Genomic DNA, 22,542 nt, shown 5'->3' with positions numbered 1-22,542 from the left:
GCACAAAATAGATACGGGTGTTGGGGATGTGTGAACAGTTTGAAACCAATCAATGTCCTCGAATTTTTGGCAATGCGTTTTCTGTGTTCTGATTTACATTTACTTTGAAAATTAAATTTAATAAACCCATGTACAGTACTACAGTGTAGGTGGAATACATGCGTCAGATAAGGTTATTTAATATTACCAATCAAAGTAATCAAACACATTTCAATACATTGAGAATAATTATAAAAATATTTACAGCAAGGTATATATCATTTAAAACTACTAGAGTAAGGAATAAATAATGTTACCAAGTAGAGAAGAATATTTTATAGTTTATTTCATATATAGGTATGTTATATAGTTATATTATAATATATTTATTTTTGAATCAAGTAACAACAACCATTTGAAAATTAATCAGATCATTAAAAGTAACTGTTGATTTATAATTTATAAGAAATAGAATATAGATAGGTATGGTTTTTCATCAATACTTTAATATTCAATACAAATAGGATATACATACTACATCCGTACATAATAGTTCATCAGGTTTAGGTAGGTAAATTACACACGTATATAAATATTTGACTACTATTTTAAAATCATAGGTACCTAAATATAAGTTTAATATGTGATTATATTTTTAAATTTTTATTATATTTTTTGACCTAGTGTATTGTGAAATACAATAGAAGTACCTATACTACTTTGGATTATTCATACCTATATTTCTATTATTCAACGGTGATAAACGTTGATATTATTAAATCGTTTCATGTATCTAAGAAATTTTTCTAAACTAAATTCTAATATTATTTGTGTATACGTTTTGATTATTATTACTTTAATTATTATTTAAGAATTGAGAGGTTTATCCTCATATCCTAAAACCATAACTTGTTGAATTTTATTCTTAATCCATTTCAATGTTGTTTTATCGTTGTATTCGATACATTTTTCATCACCACGGAAAAAATAACTCGAGTGATGTTCATCCTATGCAAAAAAAATGAGTGTTTTAAACTTTAAATTCATTATTTTTAATAACATATCATATACACTTCGCCACTCACTTGCCGAACTTTGAAACTTAATTTATTTTCTTCAACTGTTGGTACATCGATTATGTTATCAACATAAATACTCCATTCAATTTCCCACGGTCCTTTAGTGCGGTATTTTTCAGCTAAAATTACTCGTCTAAAATAATGTTTAAATTAGTAACAAAAATGTAAATATTCAATTAAACATAGGTACCTTAATGTAATGAGTAGGACTTTTTTCCCCTCTGGTAGTAAACTCACGTGCGCCCAATAACCATCATTTGATAGAGAACGACTCAACATTTTAAACAAATGTAGACCAACAGCTTCATACATAGAATAGCTTTTCATTCCCTAAAAACATTAATTTTTTAAATACCCATTTAAATAGTATTAATTTATACAACAAACCATTAGATTGACATATCTTGGAATTCGTGTTCGCATCACTACCTCTTCGCCTGACTCAATAATTCTAAAATCATACAATATATTTTGTGAATAAATTCTCAAATAATGTAGTTTATAATACCTTTTAACTCCATCATAAGCCATTGACACCTTATCGGAAACGTTAGATTTTGACAGGACTGCCAGTAAGTTCCGACCGGGACCTCTAAAGAACGACTCTGCAGCACTCTCGTCCTCTCCGCCTTGATATTTCAAGTTAAATGAATTATCATGATGTAATCAATGTAAATAGTACGAATAATACTCACCAATATGAGGTCTTTGTATTGCACCAGACATAGATAACAAAACTGACATTTCTGTTCCTTTGTGGGCAGAAATCATTCGTTCCGGCAATGGTTCCTCAAAATTCCATTTTTCTACACTTTCAATGGCTCTAAATGAACCTTGTACTTCTTCGATAAAAGGCCCTAAGTATTCCTGTAATAGTAAAAATATAATATTACAATAATTATTGGCGTGAAGTGTTGAAGAATGAATAATTGTCTGCTTACTTCAAAGTTTAGTTTTTCGTCAATCTCATCCATTTCGTAAACGTTTTCCAATACATCCAAATTAAAAATAGAAACATGGCATTGTTTTAATAACTGCCGTGCGTAATTTTTTAATCCGTAACTAAACATTGAGTTAAATGATTCTTTATAAAGTCCTTTTCGTGTTAAGCTATTCACACTAAAACATTTAAATGGAGTATTAATATAATTTACAATGAACAATAATTACCAAATCATACTTGAGATTTACGGCTTTTATGTCACTTAAACGGTTCGAATGGCCATCGAGTACATACAAAAGAGCATCTGTTGCAAAACTATTGGAGCTCTTCAAAGGGCTGAGTTCTGGTACTTTCGCCGAAAAACTTAATTGTATATTAAATGGAGAACAATGGAAATACTCAACAAATACCTTACCAGGGTTTCTCCCCTAAAATATATTCATTAATTTTATTATCAAAAATAAAAAAAGGTGGGTAATTACTAATTATGTAATATTCTGAATACCTGTATCAACTAAGAATTTACTGGACGATAGCATGGTATTTTATATATTATTTAGAATAGATAAATAACCATTTTTTTGCATAATTTTAAAAATTAATATTAATTTAATAATGTCTGATAGGTACAATGTATTGACACCGCCACACAAGGGTATTATTACTTCGAATTTATGTGGAAAACTCGCAAACTGGCAACAAAATCCCATTAATGCGAGAAAACGAATATTATTCAATAGTACATAAAAATTAAATTAATTTACATAAAAAAATGTCTATTAGACCATAATAATTATTAACTGTGCAAGAAGTAAGAAAAGAACTGTATTATACAACCATAAGTCATAAGAATAATATTAATTTAATGCCTATTATTTCATTACGTAATATTTTTTAGTCATAATTTTCGACTGTATTTATCTCTTGAAACAAAATTTATTTTATTTTATGTTTATGAAAAGAATTTTTTAAGTAAAAATATGGAAAACCCTATAATCTGGTTGATTCTCAATTGACACAGGTAAACGAATGATATGTAAGTTTCTAAAATAATCTTTATAAATGAAATGCCGTTATCCTTACCGGTGGTATATTAGGTGCATGAAGTGAACTTACGTCTTGTCTAAATCTCGCATCTAACGGGCATTCAAAAACTGCAAGAAGTGGTGATAAAGTTTTATGCATACTAACCACAAATGTTCTATCGAGTTGTACGGTACAATCTTGAAGACTTATATTAAAATATCTAAAATTATTATAAATATATAATTAATATTTTACTTTCGTAATTAATTAGAAATGTTAAAAATTTAACACACTTGTAAACGTCGTAATGATTAGAAATTGGTGTTTTAGAATATGATAATTCCAAAAATGGTTTAAAATATCGAGGAGATGTCTTAGACACGGACGTTTGATACAATGCAGTTTTAAATGTACAATCCGATAACTGATTGTCCAACTATAATATTATAATAACATACATAACACATTTTTAATTATATAATTTTATATATTAAGGCTATTGAAAGTGAACCATTTTTAAGGGGTCAGATTTAGGCAGTATTATAACACTGTGTATGTAGTAACTGATCAGTGATCATTAGTGTGTGTGCAACTAAAAAAATGCTTTATGCAATTAAAGATAAACTACGCCCAAGATTCGTGGAAATCAGTAACGTACATACGCACAACCACACGTAACTAAATTTTGAGATCAAAAAAGTTTCAATATGAACGTACCAAAAAGCGGTAGAAAAATTCACCAAATACTAAAAGCCCGATTTCAATTTTGAAAACATATTTGAATTCCTTATTCTATTTTCTAGGTAATGTAGGAAATATATTTTGTATTATTTAATTCGTATAGCCCCAAATTAATTTCTTTTTTTTCCGAATTTCCCCTTTACTTAAGTGTAACTAGAAAAAAAATCGAAAATCCGTTTCCTACCTAACCTATAAAAGAGAATAAGGAATTTAAATATGTTTTCAAAATTAAAATCGGGCTATTGGTACTAGGTGAATTTTTCTTCCGCTTATTGGTCTAAATGCACTAAAAAAACGATCCGCTCTCAACAGCCTATTAGGTATTTTAAATGTAATAATTTATTTTTTATTTTTATCAATATTAATAGTTTTGTAAACATTGTAAACCTATTACACAGTATATTATACTATTATATAAGTACTATGAAAACTTTTAATTTGAATATAAATAAATTCTAACTGTACTTGTATTCTATGAATTTTGAAGCACACGGTAGTACTTTTTGAAGTAAATTTACATCGAATCCGTGCAGCTGGATTATACGAACGACGAAGATGTCCAAAAAATGGTCTTATCATTTGCATTTTGTCGAAATCCACCTTTGTAAAACATTTATTTAAAATGTGTTGGAAGTTTGAAAGACGTTAAATATTTTCTTACATGGACATAATCTTTTAAATGTGCTTTTTTATCATCGTTTTTCCACATATCTTCCAACCAACATGCAAGTTCAACTGTGAAAGGTTTCCAGACATTTCTTACTCTTACCGTCCATTCAGAAGCAGAATCTGTTAAACTTAAATAGGCAATTTCCTCCGTGTGAACACCACGAGAAGTACTCTAAAATACAAAACTGAAATGAAAAAAACCAATAACATAAAATTGTAAGCCTATCATACCAGAGATAATCCCAATCCGTCCATGGCTACAATTAAGTCAATACTAGATTTATTATTTTCAATATTTTTACGTGCAGTTGCTGCTGCTTTTTCGTCTTGGGTAAAAAGCAATACTCTTTGACCTGCGGCATCCATATAACTTACCCAGTAAACCACAACCTTAGATTTTTTGGTTCTAGGTAACTAAATCAAATTATTAAAACATATAAAACAAAAATATTCATAATATTTATTTTAAAAGTTTTACTCTAATAGGTGGTCCAGCATCAGAATCTGAATCACTCGTATCACTTGTATCGGGCGATTCAAGATGTTGATTTGTTATTAATTTAATAAAATTTAAGTTGATATTTGCAATTTCAGCTGGTTTGATTTGACAGAAACTTATCCTTTTCTGTCCAAATCCATCTTTTTCAAACTCTGCTACATAACTTTTGTTTTTTTTGCTATATGCATTCCAGTAAAGCACACGTTCTTCAGTAGGATCATCCCAAGTATATAATAGAGATTGATGAGGACTTAGTAATGTTACCTAAACATTAATTAGAAATTTGTTGATTATTTATATATTATTATAACTCAAATAAAAGGATATACACATACTTGTCCCAAATTTTTTTGATGAATTTTTAGAAAAATGTCATCACACATATTGTCAACTCTTACTGGAGCATCATTTTGACAGAATTTGTGAAAACTTATTAAAAACGGATTTTCGCCGCCACCTGTTATTTTAACTACAAGAGCTCGCTAAAGAAAAAACGAATTATTATCTTATTATTGCATAACTTTATTATTATTAATTTTACTCCTTTATCCATTCTAAGAACCGTCTGCTCTTCTTTTATAATTGAAAAATGTTGTGATCCGGATTTTCCATCTCGAAGTTTAACAAACATCCTCATTGAATCAGTCTCAGGCCAAAATGGTAATGTCTTCAATAATATTAACATAAATATCATTATTAAGATTATTTGTGGATTTACTTTGGTAATACCTGTCCTTGTAAAATGTCTGTCCATAAATCTGCATCTTGATTATCCTCCATGAATCGTAAAGTTCTGTTAAAACTATTTACTACAGAGAAATTTGGTAAAAATGTGACGATTGTTGTTAAATGAGGGCATAAGTGAGATAAAACTGGCTTCATTAAAATTCTGTATTTTTTCTGGCGTTCTTTATCTTTACAAATTACAAGTCCAGGGCAGTAAACTGTATCCATTGAAAATGCTGAAGACCAATTTGAATGGTACGCTCTAAGTTTAATACATCTCTTTTTTAAGCGTTTGTATGAAAACAATAATGGTTCTTCATTGTGTGATTCATACACAATATCTGATCGTGATCCCTAAAATATAAAATAGTATTGATCCACATGACATTTTTAAGCTTCAGTATAAATAAATTTAAATATTACCCTTAATTGTAATGGTAATCCTGTCTTATTTACAATCCAATATGGTGAATGTATAAAAATACGACAAGAATCTTCATTTGTAATTTTTATTGCAATTTTTAAATGTTTGTTACCACCGTCAGTATCATGTTCAGTACTCATGTTTACAGTTTTTTCGTTTATATCTTTTCGCAAGTTAAAGCTTCCAGACCACGATATACCAAGATATGATGGTACAATTAAATCAGTTTTCAAAACCCTATGTGTAATATTTAACATGTAAACATCAATTTTCTCGGAAGCTTCAATATGGTGCTTGAAATTTGGAAAACTGAATTCTATAGCAAACGGGAGAAAATTATGTATGACTACTGGAGGAACTGCTCTTAGAGTATAATTTGGCACTGTTCTTGAAGCACGGTTAAAAACTGGTACTCCTTCTTCACAAACAACCTAAATATAAGATATTACTAATATAATATAATAAGGTTAACCAGATAATAACTATATAGGTATGTTCGTATCTAACCCGAATAGAAAAATTTGGTTGTTCGTCAACTTTAGATGTAGCACATACTAATTCTTTTGCACAACTGGTATCAACGGACAAATCTGGCCACCAAACACCACTATCACTAACAAGATAATTCCTAAAATAATTGTTTTAGAAAATGTTACTTTATAAATACAGGCTACTTAGTTATAAATATTAAAATATATAATATTATACTATACTATAACTTACTGCAAATTAGCAGGAGATAAGAACAGTTTCGAATGATATGCTAAAGCTATTGGCACATTAAAAATTGATCCAGCTTCAAGAATTGCCAATGTACATGTTGATTCAAAAGGATTGTCAGACTCTTCTACAACTCCAGTGTCCATTTCAAAAGTATCTATTGCTTCAGTACGGTTATAATGGATCATCAAAGGGTATGATGTGTCATTTTTCAACTGAAACATAAATCAGTCGTTATAAAATTATAAAATAAAATAACTAATATAGTTGTATACCATTAAAGGGGATCGTATTGTTATTATGTGGCTCAGCTTTTTTGACACTACAGATACCATAATCCAATACCGTGTGTCATTTTTTATTGGAGAAAGAGCATGTAATTTATTACTTGTACGTTTTGGACAAACCACAATCAAATCATCAAAACCTGTACATTTTTATTTGATTAGAACATATCTATAAAACAATTAATTAACTTTTACCTTCAACTTTTATATTGAGTTGATAGTCAGTCATTTTTTTGTACATCATTTCACTAGAACTGTCATCAATGTTTTCATGATCATTTTTTTTTGTTAAATTATTTACAAAAGTACAATCGTTAGACATGCTAGAACATAAAACGTATAATGTTACTTGTTAAAATTTAAAATTCATAAATTAAAATAATCTGATTATGTTATCTTTATAAAGTACCTATAGTACAGACTTATAATTAGTAAATATGCAATTATATTAATATGCAAATATGCAAATATGTGTATATATATGCAAATATTAAGTATTTAAAAAAATAATTTCAGTCATCCTTATACATAAATTTTTACTAACCTTTGTCTGGATATTGAAGATGTTCTAGATCCATCAATTGCTTCTAAGATTTGTTCTAATCCTCTCTGAAATAAAAAAAAATACATGAATCACATAATTTTAATTAATTATTAACTCTATTAATTAAACAAACTAAAATGTGATTTTTAATTGTTTGATAAACAAGCTAATAATATTAAGGAAAAAAAATCTACAATCATATTAAATGTTGTTGTATTTCAATAAGTTGATTTCATTTTATTGTATATTACTTATAATAAATCATATAAATTTAACAAAACACTATAAAAATATAAATGCGATAAATGCGATTTAAAAATACAAGTTTTAATTGAATAATTTAAATAAATATTATTACTTTTATCTAATTGCCATACTAATTAATATTAAAATAATACAATATATTCTATGTAATCTATTTTAGGAATCTAGGATCTAGATAATAATGATAATGATTAACTATTAGGGTTATTATATTAAGTTTAAGTATGCAGAGTGCATACAGGTATGCATATACCAGTTGAGTTTAATAAACTTTAAATTTTATCAATTCACACTAAAATAATATATTAACATGTATTGATGGATATCAAACACAATTTGACAATTAACTACAAATTATGGTTAAAACTATTTTGTAGTTATCAATAGGTTAGTTTTAAAAAAATATAACAATAACAGTTAATGTAATAATAAAAACTGAATAACGTTTCATAATAAACTTTTAATAATAATGAAATTTAAGAGGACATTATACCCCAAATGTGTTGTCTCGATTTTACTAACACAGAACATAGCAAATTTTACTTTCAGAATAATCTAGTTTAATCTGTTTTTTTTAATATTAAAGTGAATTGACTTGTTATCAAATGTATAGGTAAAAATATTATCAACGGCCACGTGCAGGCTTGTTTTATGTCATAACTTGCTTTAAAATTAAAGTATCAAAAAATCCCACGTGTGGCCCTAGATAATATTCTTACCCACTTTTAAATTGTATATGTCAATTCACTTTGATATTAAAAATTATATAATAAAATAGATTATTCTGGATGTAATTGTTTTAACTACTTAACAAAAAGAAAGTTTAATGTCATATTTTGATTGTAGGTCACAAAATGTATATTCACAATTAATACCCCTTTAAAGGCACCTAAATGATTTACTAATATAACCCTTCGCCCAGCTTGGAAAAATAGTGGTCCAAAAACTATATTATATTGAAAAGTTTTTTAAAAATTGTATCAGTTGCCAAATTCCAAGATAAACAAGACAGGTTATAGTATGATATGAATTCACAAGAACTCAAATTAGTAGCTACTAAAATGAAGCTTCCAAAGCCGATATTATACAGGTTTGCGATCGGTTAACTGACAAATGCTTTCCTTTGATGTTTAACAACATAACAAAACAGGTCGAACCAGTGTAATATCGGCTTAAGAGTGATTTTGGTTTTTGTTTCGATACGTTTGCTGAACTATATTGTATATATATATATAATATTAAATATGTGTACATAATAATATTAATAGTTAATGTTTAATAATTGAGATATTTTGTACATTTGCTTATTGTAATGATACCTACCTACTGATGATATTAGTATATTACCTTTGTATAATTTTATTAATTTACAAATAAATGTATACTTGAAGTATAGATTTTAATACATTTTAACTAAATGAGCCATTACATAGTAAATTTGTTTTCTTCCATTATCAGATTATCTTAAACATTCTATATTTTCAAAGTTGCAATTCACCGGTTTAACTGAGAAAATATAATAGTGTAATAGGTAATAAGATAATATTATAGAATGTTTTTTTTTATCATTATTATACTTATTTTTATTATTTATAAAAAAATAAAAATAAAATTTAAATTATAATGAAAAAATATGAACTCTTATGTAATGTAGGTACTTATTATACAAATTTTAAATAATTAAAATGAATTATAATAGTTTGGTAGATAGCTTACTATGTAAATAATTATTTAAATAAATTACAAAATTGCAGGTATAACATTTAACATTTGAATCTTTTTCTTTTTAAATTATCGTACAAATATAGTGAAATATATATTATTATTTACCTCAGTTTTTTGATATAACATAACAATAGATCTCACTGCAAGATCATTAACAAGAACAAAACTTTCAGTTGAATCACAATCATCAGTTTTTGGATTATACAACGATTTTATGAGTGTATCAATAACCGATATATTAGCTGGAGTAAATGATACTTCTAGTCTCTCTGTTTCAAAAATGATATACGTTGATGTTTCCAGTCCTTCAGAATCGTTTTCCAAACCAGAATCACTAGAATAACCTTAAAAAATGTCAATGTCAAAATTAACTCCATTACTTAAGTGATTTATTATAAATTATTTCTTTTAAAAATTACTAATTTTTTTCTTTATCCTTTCTTGACTAATATTTCTGGATTCCTGTTCAGCTCCACTTTCATCACTTGAATCTGAATTTGTTAAGTCTTCATCACTACATTCACTGCACAAAATGTATTCAAATTAAATTTCATGTTTTTTAAAATATTGTTCATACCATTTAACATACTCAGATATTAAATGTGTAATAGCTTTAGCTAATTTATCCATAACTCCTGTTTCCTGATCTGAATCTGAATCATCAGAGTACCATTTTTCAAGTGAAGTTTCTATATATTATAAGTATTTAATTTATATTTTATTAATAATTAAATATTATTTTAGGTTCTTATAAATTATAATTATATATCTACTAAATAACAATCAGTACTACAATAATTACCCCTTGACTTCACTGTTTTTCTAATGAATTTCATTTCAGCTTCACTTTCATCTTCTGAACTTTCACTCTCCCCTTCCACAATAGATTGGTGAGATGATTGTACCAATACATCACCCAAATCCATGTGTTTTACATTGAACTTACCCAAGAATCCCTGTGAATTAAAAAACATATTTATCATGTTTACCATATTTAATACTAATTTTGTTTATTATTGCTGGTTACATACTTTCAGTTTTACATTCCAAGGCTCAATAAACGGTTCCCAAACACTCAAATTACAATTAAAGTATGAAGCTTTTAAATTTAGACCCCCTAGAATTAAAATATTTAGGTAATAAAATATAATTAGATAAAGGCATATAGCTCAGAAACTTTGACATACATACCTTTTAAATTAAACTGATCTGACCAATCTTTTACTTGAATTTTTAATGATGATTTTAACATGATCATAGGAATGTCCTCTAAATCTAGTTCTTCTAGTTCTAGAGACACGTTTATGTCTTGTACATAGAGTTCAAGATTTTCTGATTTCACATCCATAGTACCCGAAAACTTTGATTGGAAAAATGAAAAAAATGTTCCTTTAGGTACCATTTTGTTAGGTACAGTACTAGGTACTATGGATTTTGGAGTCCATAAATCATCATTTTTACACTCCCGATAAGATGATCCATCAAAATCAGGATCTTCATCGTAATTAAATTCAATTAATTCAATGGCCTTTAAAACAAAATCACATTTATAATAATTATTATTTTTTAAACATTTTTGAAACATTAAAAAATATATACGTACATTGAGAATAATGTGTACTGTACTAGTTGACAAATGTACATTTAGGGGACTAGAACGAATTAAAATCTCTATTGCATCATGGTCTCCTGATTTTAAAGTTCTTGAAAACTCTATGTCACATGGGTGCAAAACCTATGAAGCCCAAAAAAATATAAACAACACATATTAAATATATTTATGATATTACTATCATGAAATACAATGTACATACCATCTTCTCAGCTCTTCTTTTTTTTGACACTGCTAAAATATGAAAATTTGATAATGAACAAACAAGTCTCTCTTCATGTCCTGGATGACGACCATAATCTAAAAGAAACTCGGTTCGACATAAAAGTACTTGATCTCGAATGTCTAATTCTTCTACTCCGGGAGGTAATATTGCTATTTCAGGACGACCAAAACGAACAGATATAGTTAAAGCTAAATACAAATAAAATAGTTCATTATTCAGCAAAACTCAAATTTATATTAGTATAATTTATTTATTTTACCTGACTGCTTTTCAATATTCATTGGTTTTCTCTCCATTGATCGCTTTTCATCTGGATATTTTCTATGACTATCTACATTAACCATTGGAGATGCAAAGGTTCCATCAATATTTTTTCTTTTTATTGGTAAAGAGTCCAATACAAATTGTGTTAATTCCACAACAAAAGGAATAGAGAAATTCAATCTGGTTTTATCCAAATGAATATGAATTGTTCTATCACCTGAATATGTCTTTTCAAAAGATAAATCAAATAATGGTGGAGTTGATACAGATATATGTACTTCGTTAGATGAATCTGATGGACCAACAGGTTCAAAAATCCTAAAAAAAGGGGCTTAATTTGAATTAAAAAGTTTTAAATATTATTATAACATTAAATTATTAAATATGACTAACATTTTTTCAGATGTATTATGTCTCCTGGTGTCTTCTAACATACATCTTTGTACTGTAGTATTTAAAACTACTCTATCGTCTGAAAACATATCTATCTTAATATTTATTTCGTCCAAATCAAATCTGCACAATGAATGATTTATATCTCTAATTGGAGAACTTAATATCTGAAAAGGTTTTTAAAATAGTAAAATATTTTATGAAAATAAATCTATGTATATATATTTACTTCATCTGAATTTGCAAAAAGTGCAATTTGGATACCATCTATAGAAAATTTGAAATCAATTTCATGAATAGAGGTTTCATGATTGAAAAACACTTGTATTTTTTTTAAATCTTGATCTTCCAAGATCCCAGAAATGTGTGGCATCATCATATACAACATTTCTTCAATACAATGACCATACTCAAAATTGTCTGCCCAAACTAGTAAGAATGTTGCAAAATCTTTCTGTCCCAGATTAATTTGAATATTGTCAATTCCTCCATTCATCCGATATAAAAGTTTGTTTGTAGTATTTCTTTTAATGTTCAAACGAATTCCAAAAGATTCTATCATTGGTTCCTATAATAAATATAAAATTAATTATTTTATTCTATAATAATTTCCAGTATTTAATTAGCTATTGAGGTACTTGAATAACGAGTGTTCCATCTAATGTCATAATAGCTCTAGATACATTAATTGCATCCCAATTAGCTAAAATATTATCAACAATATCTAAATTGTCATAATCTTTTTTCAATTGCTCTTTAAAAAAGTTTTCCACTGTAAGATCTCCTAAGCTGCATAAAATAACATTGGGAGAGGTAGAATTCTGTGGAAATAATACTACAGGAAAATGTAAACATATCGACAAATGCATTTTACTCTTCCATCCATTTCGAAAATCTGGAGTAAACGGAAATAAAACTTTACGTAAACGTCGACTAAAATCAACAAGTTCTTCAGAAATGATTGGATCTATGAAATACTAAATTAAAAAGAATAATTTAAATAATAAGGTTAAAATTGATACCTATATTAATAGTTATTATTTTTAATTTTATATTAAATACATACTTGAAAATCTAATAAAATACTGCATAAAACTGTTATATGTACTTGTCCTATGTACAACTTAATACTTCCATCTGATTTTACATCATCTGTCTGTGCTTCAATGTTTGTTTTGTAAAGTCTGGGATTATGTCGTACATATTTGAATTCTAAAAGCTTATCTGCGTCTGTATATAGTAGCTATAAAATATTTTTATTCATATATTTGAATAGTTTTAAAATATTTATTAAAATCATATTTTACCTTTGGATACAAAGTCATTCGAGACAAATCATCAATGCTCATATTCATCACATAAAATCTAAATACCATCCGATCATTTGCTTTAAATGTGCAATCACTTTCCAAGCCACCAATCTAATTTTAAAATGTACATATTAATGAATATTATATAGCTATTTAAGAACTCGGCTTAAGAAAACTTTACCTTAACATCCAAAAATTCAAATTCAGTATCACAAATTAATATTTGAAAATTTGAAATTCTAGCAGAATAACTAAACTTTGTGGCTCCTTGTGGCACAGGTGGATCATCGTTAGAAAAATAATTGTTTACACAATTTTGAATATTTTCAGTTGTTAAAGATGAAAAAATACGTCTATTACCAATTCTAAAGAAAGTATATTTTATAAATATGATGAAAAAAAATTGTTCCGCTGAGATTGAAAAACTTACATTTGTATAATATATTGCATATATTTATAAAATTTTATAAACGAAGTTCTATGAAAAACACATGATACACGATTTAAATCTAATACAAGAGACTTTTCTACACTGTGAAAATGACTTTTAAAATCAGGACAATCAGCTTTTACCTAAAAATAAATGTACTCAATTATACTATTACAGAATTATATACCTACAAGTCCAATTATACATGAAAAAACTTTCATACTTTTCTGTAAAGCAAATTAGTAGATTCTTGTACTAAACAATTGGTTGTTATTGAAAATAATACAACGGTATGACCACTTTTGCAAATATGTTGTAAATCAGATAGATAAATTGATCCAATTGACATTTGTACAGCTGGCCCATATTCCATAATTGCCAAATCACAACAAAAGCGTTTGAATGTCAAATTCAAAAATGAATTTTTTACTATTTCGTTTGAACAATAGAAATCAATAGAAATCTAAAAAAAAAAATTATTTATAATCAAAGATATATTTAAAATTTAAAAAAATTTACTTCTCCAATAACACATCTAAAAAGAGATGTTATAGTATTATTTGGCGACACATTATCATCAAAACCTGGTAAATCAACTGTACGCGCCCAGAGTTCAGCAAATTCCTCATCACTAATTTCTGATGACACAATACTTCTATAACAATAATAGAAAGATTTAGTTCCTCATATGTAATAAAACAATTCTGATATCTGGTTCAGTAGGTTACCTCATTTTTTTCAACATACAATTTTATTGTATTTTATACTTACATATATTATACATGATTGTATCATATTAAATAAAATCACCTAGGTATTAAAATAAAATAAACCAAGTTGAGAGGACGTCGCGTCGTTTGTGTTGTTTCTGTTTTACATGCAAATCATATTATCAAATTTGTAGAGGAGAACATAATCTATTCGAGTGAAGACATTTTTTTCATATTTTTATTTGATATTGAGTTATTAGTAGGTATATGAATAATTTATAATATATAATAATTTAAATTCATTTTAAACTAGTTTTAAAAAAATCATATAATGAAAAAATCTAGGTTGTTCGAACCTAAGCATACAATGGTGAGAGAAGGGGGGGGGGCTAAGAGGGGTTACAATTTTGTTTAGTCCCCCTTGTAAATTTATTTTTAGTAATATATATTTAGAATATATATTGTGTAACCGAAACATTATAGGATGAATCCTCCCTCCATATAAATTCAGCACGCTTATGGGTTCATGGCGCCAATGACACATACCGGAAAGAATATTTCTTCAATTTCATGTTTAAACATTGAAACATTTAAACTCGTGTAAAGTGAGGATCTTCCTCAAGAATATACAAAAAAGGGAGTCCCTTATCCAATTTAATTTTTGGAGCTAGAGGCCGTGCTCCATGGCTTAATCCTTAATACTAATAATTAATAGGGAGCCATTGATTTAGAGTATTTTGCATATCAGTATACCACAGTAAAAGCATCTTGCAAATTTACATATTTAAAGGCAATTATTAAATAACTGGTCAATATAATAAATTATTGAAACTAAATAACATATAACATATTAAAATGTTTACATATTTTATAATATATATTACATGTGTCTATAGTCTATACACTGGCTATACCTGTAGCCACTTGCATATATGGTCTACCAAATATATGACCACCTATATTATTTTGTAAAATATTAAGCAAAAAATCTTAACTTAGGTTAAGTTATAGTAAAAATTATGTTTTATCTAAACAATGTTTAATTAGCCTAATATTTGTATAATTTACCTTTTGTCTACAGCTTTAAATGCTTTTTTTACTTCGGCTCTTTCCTCAGTTGATCTGGTACTAATGCCCTTAAATTTTTGATAAAACGCCAATGTGGATTTCAATTCTTGTAATTCTTCCATATTTTGATGCAAATTTATCTTTTAAATCGGATTGATTTTAAATTTAAAAAAGTAATATTTTTTATAGTTATATTGCAAAAATGAATTAGATATTTAGATTACTAACCATATCTAATGCATACACTTCATTATCATCACTATAATGTTTTTTCAATGTTGCTGAAGAAACGTGGTTAATAGGTATTGGTGTATTTTCGATGAAGTCTAAAATGGAGTTAACCTTTTGATCAGATAAGTTGAACCTAACACTTTGTACAGATATATTAATTTTTCTTTTTGCTAATTGTTTATATTCTGGTCTTATGCTATTCGATACAACAATTTGTGTAACGGTCTTTCCCAAAAGGTGCAATGATGAATCCATTTCATTCCTTAAATTTCTCCAATCGTTTCCTAAGAACCACAACATACATATAAGTAAACTCGTATTAATAGCTTTTAATTACCTAACAGACATTTCAAAAATAAAAAATATGAATTGCAAAATTGTATAATAGGAATTCTAAAAGGTTTGTAGTAATTAACTAAAAATATTAACCTGAATTACAAAATATTAATTGAAATCCATCAATATCAATATGGTATCGATCATATAGTTTTTCCTCCATTTCCATTTGTGTGACATCATCTAAACAAATGGTTTCTGGTTGTAAGTCACTTTTGATTTTGAGTCCACCAAAATCGATCACCATTATATTTTCACCCCTATCATAAGAATACATTATAATTTATAATAAGTACAATTAATTTCAAATAAAAATATTACATACCTTTGAATAGAGCCAAATTCTGGTATTACAATATATGGTAATTGAAGATCAATGTTTAAAAGAATTTTTCTAAACTTGGTTTCTGGTCTGTTTGAATTGAATAGTTTTAGAAATGTTTTAGAAATTTTCTTAGAAAACTTTTCAATAGTAGATTCAATGTTTATTTTTTGATTGTAATAAAAGAAACTAAGCAATGCAGATATGGCAAACTATAAAAGAAAAAAAATCCAAACAACTGTTATAAGAATAATAAGTTATGGATTTAAAACCTACTTCATGATAAACAACTTCCACAGATTCTGATGTAATATTCAATCCATAATCTGCTTCTGAATTGAGTGGATTTTTTTCAAAGTCAATACTCAAAAAATATTTTGATGAATTTCCTAGTGATATTACACGTCATATAATAATTCAATTTTAATTTTAACTACAAAATATTTACCTCTCATTGCACATGTATCAATTATTGGAACCAGACTATACTCAACAGAAGCTTCAACATTTATGCTTTCAACTCTCGTAGATATTTTATATGCTTTAGCGGATGGTCTAGTTTCAAGACTGCTCATTAAATGGCCAATTGTGATTACCATTAATTCATTTGAACCACTAATTAAACTAACTAGGCAGTTAGCTATTGTTAAATTTATCTTGTGTTCTAAACAAATTATTTTTTTTATTGTATAACTAATAAATAATAATTGTAGTGTTCCTACATACCAATGTATTGTTTAGGCTTATCAGATCTAAGTGTATCTGATCCGCCGGTTTTACACAGTAGATCATTAAGCCGATCTTTTTCTGATTGACTAAGTAAATTCCAAAATGTTTTAGATTTATCAGATGTTAAACATAGGCGATACCTGGGCTTAGAATTTATTGGATCCCACCATTTTGACTGAGATTCTTGAATTGCTACACTTTCCGGATTCTCTTCACAAAGCTATTTAAATTATATTTAATACAACTTCTTGAAAATAAAATTTAATATCAAACCTCAATTTTAGCATGTTCTCTTGCTAAAACTAAATTAAAAATATCCAATTCATCTTCGTGCATTTGCAAATCTATTTTTAATTCAGTATCATTTGGATTTACAAGAACTTTTTTGTACACATTTATGTAATTCTTATAATTTTTCCTGAAACACACATATATATGTTGTTTATAATAAAACTATACAAATACAATTTTGTTTTAATTATTTATTTATCCAAACAATTGTTTACCTATGCATTTTAATTTTGTTCCACAGTAATGTAACTCTCTGTCGTAAAACACATTTATAAGCGTATATCCACCAACTTTTATTATCTTTTAGTACTGTATTTGTAGGTCGAATATCCCGAAATAATCTAATATAGACACAAAAACCAATTAAAGTCAATTTATAATATTTTTAGTTCTCACTTTATAGTCCACTAAAAGTTATATCATATTTTTAAATTCATACTGTAAATATAATTGATTAGCTTTATAGATTGTAAATACATTATATTTTTTATTCTATAATATATATGTTTACATATTCTGTTTATCACTATATTTATTTCCAAATACGTTTTTGCTGATTTTTAAAATTTAATACATTATTCTTGTTGTGAATTTTAAAACTATAATCTCGTGCCCAGAAAATACTCAAAATAACTTGTTGGCTGAATTAAAAATTAATGAATTAAATTAAAAAATTAATACATATTAATTAAAAAATACAAGAGGGTTACAAGGCTTGGTATGATGAAAAGGCAAAAAGGAAAGAAATGGAATTAATAAAAGGACAAACAGTAATGGTTGAAAAAAATGTGAATGGATACCTGGTGTAGTTGTAAAGAAGGCTGAAACTCCGAGGTCATACATAATAAAACAAGAAAATGGGAGAATTATTAAAAGGAATTTATATAATTTAAGACCTGGTAGAAATAAATGTGTACAAAATATCTGTAATATGGCATATTGGGATGATTCATCTAACTACCTATGTTACAGACAGAACTGGTGAAACACAAAATGCAGAGAATGAGAGGAATCAGGAAGTAAGAGAAGAAGTTAATCAAAAAATAGAAATAAGGAGGAAATTAATAGAAAAGAAAATAATAAAGGCCAAATTCTTATAACAAGAAGTGGTAGGTCTGTAAAACCACCTAAAAGATAGCCCTTAAGAAATATGATGTTGTCCTGATCAGTATATAAATATTTAATTGGCCCCGTTGTCAACATTGTTGTTATAAATGTATTATTTAATCATAGTTTACTATAGTTACTTAATAGTTTTATATTCATTGGCTTAACATTGTTGTCATAAATTAATTCTTTATTAAAAATGTATTATTTTTACTTAATAGGTATATGGTTATTTGAATTTATAAAGTGTTGTTTTGTTTTTAAATCTTTAATTTGTTTATTTAATGTTATTTATTATTATTACTATTATTATTATTATTATTGTTATTATTATTATTATTATTATTTATAATCATCATCATAATATATTATATACTGTTAAATGTTAATAAAGTTCAGCCGTTAACCAGCACTCGTTGTGTACACAATATACAATTCTTATATACATGGTGTAACTGAAAGACCTGACAAATGAAAAATAAAAAATGTAGACTAGTTAAACGTCTGAAAAAAAAAAATGTCTTAATTTAAATAAATGTTTTACCATTAACATTTTTCTAAAAGTTAGATAAGTATTTCAATACAAAACATCAAATTTTAGATGAGTAGTCTGAGTTATAAGTATTTAAAGTATAGATGAACAAAGTGGAGTGGCGCGCAGTTACCCTGGAAAATGTTGATTCACTATTCCACTCATCAAAACTTTAAATACCATTAACTATTCATTTTATAGGTAACTCATAAACTACTCGTCCTAAATTTGATTATTATGTATATATCCAAAATACTTGGATAAATATTCTGCTATGAAATACGAAATTAAAACTAGATGCTGTCATTAAAAAAAGTTAAAAAAATTAAAATTCTTGAGGATAAAAATAATAAAAACTATATAATATAATATGTATTTTAAAAATTTTGTTTTTATCATTTAAATACCATGTAAAATTTGTTTTCAAAAACATTTATAATTTTTGAAGTAATGAGTGTTCAATGATAAAAGAATCATCTGTATTCTGTAAGTAAAAAAAAAATTAAATATTGATTAGAACAAAAGTTATTTAATTTGTCAGGTCATTCATATTATACCTTGTACAATATGTACATATTACAAGGTTTATAATAAAATATATGTACATTATTATTTTTGTTCTACATAACTTCTTATATTTAATTTAAGTATATTTATCTCATAAGTTGGACTTCCACCTGCAGTTTCTTTAAATAATAAATAAATATTATTATTATATTAATACATTTTTACTTAATGAATTATGATTTGCATTTTGTATAAGAATGGTTGATATAAATAGGTTATACCTACCTACTGTAATACATTTGATAAATATTCTATATATATATATATATATATATATATATTTATTTATTATAAATGTATTAACCTATTAATCTCTGCTAATTTCATAAACTCTGCAGTTTCCATCAGTGCTACAAATTGTTTTCTAGACATTTGTAAAGCTGCGTCCTGGAGAACAAAGTCAACAAGTAATTTAGGAACTCTGACTTCATTTGACTTGTTGACAATAATTTTCATTTTTAAAACGACTGGTTTCAATACTAATTAAACAAAAAAAAAAATATTGAATTAATTTAATAACCTACACGAATAATATACCTAACAATTCAAAATACTCACTAAATTCCAAGGGTTCTTCATTAATGTTGAAATTATTAAGACCTGATCGCATCTTATCCTGCCAATCTGATACCATAGTTTTATTAGTATACAATAGAGTTGAACACATTGTATTACAATAAAATGAAGCAGAATCAATTTTGACGATTTCATACACCGAAGTCTGCCCATTTTGTTGTGACAAAATTGGCTTCCACTTGCTGAAATTAAAAAATAGTTAAATCATAAAAGTTTATAATATGTTTTCATTAAAATAAATAATATAAAACCTGTTGGTTGTTTCTAGTGAAATTGTTTGTATACATAGACCTAAAGCTCTCGGGGAATCTGTATTAGTCATTGAATCTTCAAATCGAATATGAACACCTCTAATATATATTTGCAAATTATTCATAACAGTTGTTATAAGAGTTTCAAGAAACCCGCCATTTTCCATTGAACCTAATTATATATATTAATAAAATGAATTTTTCGTAACATATATATAGACCTATAACTATTAGGAACTTATTAATATATGCATACTAACCATTTCCAAATATTGATAAATTGTCGATACTTTCTAAAATTCTTTTCTTCGCAGCTCTCGCCAAACGTTTTTCCAATTCTGTATCCCATTCTCTATCGATAACTTGCCCCGCGACTATGAATATTTCCTAAAATTTAATAAATTAAAATTTAGTTTATTGATAATAATGCGAAGTGAAATTTTAATTATATTTTAATACTTCGATTTTTATAACTACTGGTTGGCTTGAAAGTCCATTCCACGGTATGTTCACATTGAATTTTCCAATTGATCCAGCTTTCACTTCTATAGGCAGTCCAAGTTCGTACTAAAATCGAAAATTTCATAATATTTTTTATTTAAATATCAACAAATGTAAATGTCTTACCAAGGCTTCAGTTTTTAACTTCAAATTTGACAGAAAAACATTCCCTCCGAATATGCCAACATTTAAGTTTTCTAAGTCCAAATCTTCGATATACTTGCCCAAGTATCTGTTCAATAACGATGCAACAATACCCTCAAACATGATGGTTTAAGGATATCTGCATAAAATGCGATGATATTTTACTCTTTCACGTACATATTATATTTAAATGATTGTAAGTGAAAAAGTTCCGTATGGAACTTAGGACTACCGACTAAGGCATGTGGTGAACCCTAGCGAGGAGCTTTGAAAGTTCGGACATTATTGATCCATTTAACACGTGGGAACGGGCGCGTTGACGTCATTCGGAAATAATAATATATAGCTAATACGGAGAATTCAAAAATACAATAATAAATCTGCTAAAAATATTTCAAATTCGTACAAACTTTATTATACAAACAATACTAGTTAATATTTATGTATTTAACAAATAGGTACCTAGGTACCTAGTACCTACCTATTAATAATAAATTACAGTAACTTGTATGCAGGTTTATAATCAACAAGTTACAATTATTGAAATACATATTTAAAAAATAGGATTGAATTAAATACGATTATTTATTAAATAATATTCACCATTACTCATTTGGTAAAAAGATTTATTTTAAACCAAACATTTTTGTTTTACAGTTTGAAAATGTAGAAAAAATAATGATTACCAACATTTTAATTGAGTTCTATGGTAAATACCTACTACAATTAGGATAACAATATATTTTGTAAAATAATAGCAAATTATATTTAATTAAACAAAAATATGCACCATTTGGCATTTAAATAACATTCCAATTGTTTTTGAATAAGTTTGATAAAATAAGTTATAAGTTATATTTATAATTTTTAATGTTCAAATAAAATAGACAATAAACAAACCAATCGGAACTCGGAAGGTTATGAGTAGGTAGGTACCTCGTACCTATATTATAGGTCTATATTTGTTTTGTATCGATACATTTTTTGAACCATAAATAAAAGGCAGTGATGTTATTTATGATTATTGAGGACCACTTAAAAATTTCCTACGACCTTGTTGCATATTGTACGAGGAACATCAATATTAATTCATATTAAAATAATATGGGTATGTCATCAACAATTACGGGTTAAAATACCAACATTATTACTAAATACTAGAAAATATGATTTAAGTTTCCCTACAATATATGTATAGTTGTTAACTGTTAATTGTTATAGTCTGTGTTGTAGTTCAAAAAAAGGAAGTGTTTTCTAAGTAGTTTCCTGTAGTTAACCTTAACAACGAATAAACAATTACCTATTCAAACAATTGT

At 26.7% G+C, this 22,542-nt stretch overlaps 1 protein-coding gene across 1 annotated transcript; it reads right to left on the bottom strand.

The window, feature by feature from the left end:
- Positions 1 to 300: 300 nt before the first annotated feature.
- On the bottom strand, positions 301 to 21,454 carry LOC132940854 (intermembrane lipid transfer protein VPS13A-like). Its single transcript, XM_061008645.1, has 56 exons — positions 21,209 to 21,454; positions 21,041 to 21,148; positions 20,842 to 20,968; positions 20,582 to 20,753; positions 20,313 to 20,512; positions 20,059 to 20,233; positions 17,764 to 17,889; positions 17,531 to 17,675; positions 17,255 to 17,477; positions 16,977 to 17,192; positions 16,805 to 16,917; positions 16,532 to 16,740; positions 16,300 to 16,466; positions 15,868 to 16,154; positions 15,640 to 15,779; positions 14,381 to 14,516; positions 14,085 to 14,324; positions 13,862 to 14,004; positions 13,613 to 13,796; positions 13,429 to 13,542; positions 13,188 to 13,364; positions 12,760 to 13,098; positions 12,351 to 12,689; positions 12,122 to 12,288; positions 11,724 to 12,046; positions 11,441 to 11,652; positions 11,230 to 11,361; positions 10,818 to 11,154; positions 10,658 to 10,743; positions 10,429 to 10,582; positions 10,216 to 10,315; positions 10,046 to 10,149; positions 9,732 to 9,970; positions 7,638 to 7,702; positions 7,289 to 7,416; positions 7,082 to 7,233; positions 6,810 to 7,021; positions 6,594 to 6,714; positions 6,086 to 6,517; positions 5,666 to 6,016; positions 5,478 to 5,603; positions 5,272 to 5,418; positions 4,916 to 5,200; positions 4,669 to 4,851; positions 4,430 to 4,609; positions 4,234 to 4,368; positions 3,321 to 3,463; positions 3,085 to 3,247; positions 2,239 to 2,429; positions 2,000 to 2,177; positions 1,754 to 1,925; positions 1,567 to 1,687; positions 1,446 to 1,509; positions 1,249 to 1,388; positions 1,065 to 1,191; positions 301 to 987 (listed from the first exon to the last, which is right to left on the bottom strand). The coding sequence occupies exons 1-56, from the start codon at positions 21,347 to 21,349 to the stop codon at positions 847 to 849; spliced, it is 10,032 nt and encodes a 3,343-aa protein (XP_060864628.1). The 5' UTR covers positions 21,350 to 21,454; the 3' UTR covers positions 301 to 846.
- Between the last annotated feature and the right edge of the window lie 1,088 nt (positions 21,455 to 22,542).

This window comes from Metopolophium dirhodum, chromosome 3 (assembly GCF_019925205.1).
Source record: "Metopolophium dirhodum isolate CAU chromosome 3, ASM1992520v1, whole genome shotgun sequence".
Taxonomy (NCBI): Eukaryota; Metazoa; Arthropoda; class Insecta; order Hemiptera; family Aphididae; genus Metopolophium; species Metopolophium dirhodum.
Note: the sequence above shows the minus strand (reverse complement) of the source record. Positions and strands in the feature narration are given on the sequence as shown.

What these genes read in the sequence shown, in the direction of transcription:
- LOC132940854 (XM_061008645.1), bottom strand. Translation starts at nt 21,349, where the DNA reads ATGTTTGAGGGTATTGTTGCATCGTTATTGAACAGATACTTGGGCAAG. An exon ending in TTTTTGCAAATTCAGATGAA is followed by an intron (nt 12,289 to 12,350) that starts GTAAATATATAT and finishes AAACCTTTTCAG; the next exon opens with ATATTAAGTTCTCCAATTAG. An exon ending in ATGCTGGACCACCTATTAGA is followed by an intron (nt 4,852 to 4,915) that starts GTAAAACTTTTA and finishes AATTTGATTTAG; the next exon opens with TTACCTAGAACCAAAAAATC.